The sequence below is a fragment of the Solanum tuberosum genome, unplaced genomic scaffold (assembly GCF_000226075.1).
Source record: "Solanum tuberosum cultivar DM 1-3 516 R44 unplaced genomic scaffold, SolTub_3.0 scf00173, whole genome shotgun sequence".
NCBI lineage: Eukaryota > Viridiplantae > Streptophyta > Magnoliopsida > Solanales > Solanaceae > Solanum > Solanum tuberosum.
In genome coordinates, this window is record NW_006239104.1 from 295,753 (window position 1) to 300,573 (window position 4,821).

At 34.5% G+C, this 4,821-nt stretch overlaps 1 protein-coding gene across 1 annotated transcript in view; it reads left to right on the forward strand.

Annotated features, from left to right (window-relative positions):
• Window positions 1-1,539: 1,539 nt before the first annotated feature.
• The window catches only part of LOC102598970 (protein SCAI), a 13,953-nt gene continuing 10,671 nt past the window's right edge, over window positions 1,540-4,821 (forward strand). Inside the window, exons 1-4 of the mRNA NM_001318657.1 lie at window positions 1,540-1,861; window positions 2,632-3,019; window positions 3,684-3,884; window positions 4,027-4,269. Coding sequence (NP_001305586.1) covers window positions 1,734-1,861; window positions 2,632-3,019; window positions 3,684-3,884; window positions 4,027-4,269 — 960 coding nt within the window. The 5' untranslated portion in view covers window positions 1,540-1,733. The remainder of the gene's footprint in view (window positions 1,862-2,631; window positions 3,020-3,683; window positions 3,885-4,026; window positions 4,270-4,821) is intronic.

The following is a 4,821-nucleotide window of genomic DNA, read 5'->3' on the forward strand; positions in this document are numbered from 1 at the left end:
GTGAAAAAAAAAAAAAAAGCCCCCCCCCCCCCCCTCCTCCCCACACTCAGACAAAATAACAAAAAAAATTGTATATCTGATCTATTGGAAGTGCCTGTGTGAACTCTCGTATTGATAGTTGAAAAGAAAAAAGAAAATATGTATGTGTTGTGAAAGTATTTTTAATGATATGAAACCTTTTTGAAGAAAAAAAAACATGTGAATTTGATTCAAAACAAATGATATCTCACTGTTAATTAATAAGAGTATTTTTGTGGAGAGGCTCACGGGGTGCAGACACACGTTAGTCAAAGTAGTGTCACACGACATCGCTTCTCAATTTTTCTTTATTGAACATGCATACGAACTAAATGACATTGCTCGACGACATTTACTTGGTGTGAAACACTGAGCAACATATTTGACTAGTGCCCTCAGCTAGCAACTATATTTTAAGGTGCCTAGCAATTTTTTTAAAATTATAATAATAATTATATTTTTCGAAGTTAATACGGTCCTGTGACCCCATCCCCTCCTTCCACATAGGTACATCTCTATCTTTGGGCTCATCTGTATTTGACCTTCCAAAACCTCTTAAGGTACGTGATCAATCTTTAATGAAGCTAACTCATAAGTGCCCTAAAAGTTTATCGGACTAAATGCTGTCACAAAGTATACTTTTGGCACCGTATGCTTAATTGTGAGATAATAGATGAAAGCCCCTTCCTTCTTCGGAGAATAATGTTGTCCTAAATCAAGCTATGTATATTCAGAGTCAGATTATCTTGTCTAGTCTTAGTATCTACTCTTAGTAATCTGAGATTAATATATACATATATCAATAAAAGCTAGCATGTATAATAATGCATTAATATGCATTCTTTTTTCAATTTTCTAAACAATTAAAATTGTTTTGATCCTTAAAGACGAAAGAACAAAAGATTAATGACTACACTTAAAATGAAAAAAAAAACAGTTTCATAGATACATTTCATTTGCTTCTCATGAAAAGAAGCAAATAAACAAGATTTTTTGTTCTGTTTTGTTGATAAATTAAACATGGCAAGAGAACTCCTTTAGTAAGCCTTATAAATGACTACCTTCAAAGAGGGGGACAATGTATCCTATAATTGAGGTGACAATCAAATTGTCATGCCCCATCCTTTAATTTGTTTGCCTGGTAATAAAGGAGCATCAAGATATAACACAAAGATGTTATAGATTTTATCATTAACTACAGGTTATTTTACTTTTCGAATTTAATTTGTTACAATATACGTCAATAATTATTTTGATTTAAACATCAAAATCGACTTTGAACTTGCTTCATCAAATCATGTCTAAGTTAGTCTTTATTTGACACAATAATTAATTTTGGTGAGCTCATAAATATTTTCTGTAACAATACTAATATAATTAAATAAAATTTAATTATTATAATTATTTGAATTTGTCATACTTAGAAATTTCAGAAAAGATAATTTTTTTGAAAATAATGAGAGAATTACAAATAAAATGTCCCAAAATGCCATTTATAACATAAAACTCAAAACATGCCCTAAGAAATCGACCTTCTTATCAGCGGCCCGAACTTTCCCAAATCCCACTCCCAATTGATACTAAAAAGTTGAACAAAAATTGAAGACATTTTTTTTCTACCAAAGAATCAATGGCAGCAAATTTTGAATCCCTTGCATTTTACTCTTTGATTCAATTGAGTATCTAAAGAGGGAAGAATTAGGAAAATTGGAAGAATGTCTCAGCAAAACAGCAACAGCAGCAGCAATAATATACCAGTCAGCGAAGTTTATTGGACCCTTGTTGCCAAAGCTGACAAGAAGTTCTCAAAAATTCGAGATTTGCCTTACTACCAACGTAACAGGTCTAACACTTGACCCCAATTTTTCAATTTTTTCAATTTCCCCATAATTTTGATGATCTTGAAGAACCCATATGGGCGTTTTTGTTTATTGATGATGATAATGATTGCTGTATACTGTGACATGCTTAAATGAATTGTATAATTAGGGATTTCAATGGGGAAGATGAAATACCCCTTTTAGTAATCAACCATGAATATCAGTAAATAATGATGCTAAATGAACAGGTTAGGAGTAATTTCTATCAGTTTCGTGTATTAGCATCAAGATGATTAGAGCCCTATTTGGAATAATTTAAAGAATGATTTTTTATTAGAAAACATTGTACTTGGTAATTTTCGATTTTGGTGTTTGGTTGGACATATAAATGTGACACAGAATAGTGATGGTGTTTAGTGATAATTAGATTTAGTAAAGAGGAAAATAATGGTTACAGGTTGATTAGGAGCGAGAGCATAAGGAGCACAAGTGCAATGGAATTTCACTTAAAGAGTATAGGCTGTTTTCCACTATTTCATGTAACATATTGTTCTTAAGGAAAATATTTTCAATACTTCAATGACTCGTCTAAAAAAATGATATTTTTGTGCAACCAAGTACCAGGAAATAATTAATCATGGAAAACATTTTACGTTATAGCAACAAGGACACTGTAGTCTGTAGATGATTTTCGTGTTTCTATCCTCTGCAGTTTTAATGTTTCTACTTTGATTTGTATAAAGAATGTATTGTCTTTTGACAGTCTTTAATTTGGGTGGTTGTGTAATATAAGGTATGATACATACTTCTACAAGGTTTTCAAGGTATACACACAATTATGGAAGTTTCAACAAGAGAATCGACAGAAGTTGGTGGAAGCTGGTCTCAAGAGATGGGAGATTGGGGATATTGCATCTAGAATTGGTCAGCTTTATTTTGGCCAGTACATGAGGACAAGTGAGGCCAGCTATTTATCTGAGTCGTATATCTTTTATGAGGCAGTGTTGACTAGGGAGTACTTTAAAGATGGGATGTTTCAAGATGTTAATCTTTCCAACAAGCAACTTCGGTTTCTTGCTCGGTTTATGACAGTTTGTTTGGTTTTGAATCGGCATGATATGGTTTTTCAATTGGTAAATCAGCTGAAAATGTTGCTTGATGAATGCAAGAGGGCGTTCCAGGTCAGTGACCATGATTCTTAATTGTTTTGTACACAAGCTCATACGTACCGTTCCACTACATGTAATATTTTGGTTTGCCATAATTGTATGAAAAATTGTTAGGAGGACTGGAGGAAGGCACCATGTGTAGCATGTCAGAGTCAAATGGTCAATTATCTTTATAATTTGGACCTCTGTTCACACATGTATATAAAAAAAAATTCTATTTTTTTTTACTTTGTGCCTTCAACAAAAATATGTGGCGTGTTCAGGGTCTAAAATGTACGATCTGTTTTCCTGCCATGGGAAGTGGCTGCTGTTATGGGATTTAGATGAAACCATCAGCTTTTATCATGTGATGTGGTTTTTTTTTTAAAGGAGTAACCGGGATTCTTTGAAGTGGTAAGAGTATTCAAATTCCAATATTCTACTGAACCATTAAGTTGGTGAACAGCCTTTTATTCAGGTAAAGTTTGTTACCAAACACAGAAGTGACAATTTCCCAAATGTCCATTTCCATTGATGGAGTTATCGTTTGGTGGGCTGAATGATATGAATGCCCTTTGTATGCTATGACCTGTTTCCACATGCTTAGCTTGGTCCCTTGCTCACTACATGTTGTGATAGGGGAAAGAACAAATATTTTATGCATAGATGAATGACTTTTAGATGGAATTGTTTCCAGGAAACTGATTTTAAAGAATGGAAGCTGGTGGTTCAGGAAATAGTTAAGTTTCGAAAAGCTTACCCAGCTTTTATGCATATCAGGCCATTGAGATATAGTGTTGTATTGGACCTTCATCCAGATTGCCTGCCACAAGTTGTTGAAGCAAAGAGAAAGCTAAGATTACGAGATGCACTGCTCTGCAGCTACCATCCCAATGAGGTGAGCCTTGGCATGCCTACCTTTTGTTCTAATTGGAAGTGTCTGGGTTTATTGTGCAGTTTACTAGTGAACTTAATGTTTGCATCCATATTGATCAACTGCATTAATATTCACTCATCTTTTCTTTCTATGCGGTGATCAGGTTAAGTATTCAGAATTGACTCTTGATACTTTCCGAATGCTACAATGTCTGGAATGGGAACCTAGTGGGTCATTTTATCAGACAGGCGGGGTTCCTCCAAGTGGGGTTGGAACTGGTATTGGCCAGAATGGAGCTCCAGGGCCCAGTCGTGTTAATTATTCCCAAGATATATCTGATCCTACTCTACCTCCTAATCCTCGCAAGTCCATCCTATATCGTCCGTCTGTTACGAATTATTTAGCGGTAAGTAGTTGCATTTTCCAACTTGTGAGAAATATAGGAAAATAATATTATTGAATTATTGTTGTTTACATTATTGCATTGAGATCCTATTTATAGACCCTAGTATACAATCCTTTACCAAGTAGGATACTATTTAGTATTCCTATTTCTATTACTATTCCTACTCTAATAGAATTGTATAAACCTATTCATAGTCTAACACTCCCCCTCAAGCTAGTGCATACAATTCATGTACCTAGCTTGTTACAAATGTAATTAACATGAGGACCGATGAGGGGCTTGGTGAGATAACTGCAAGTTGATCACTCGACTTCACAAAATTGACAATCAATCTCAATGTGCTTGGTCTTCTCATGAAATACTGAATTTGATGCATGATGCCGATAAAACACGGAGGGATAAAATTATAGTGTTGGAACTTCCCAAACCAAGCTTGCAAAGACTGTTTCAGACCATAGAGTGACTTACGTAATCAACATACAAGGCTACTAAACTCCCCCTGAGCAACAAAATTAGGTGGTTGCTCCATATAGACTTCTTCACAATGCAACG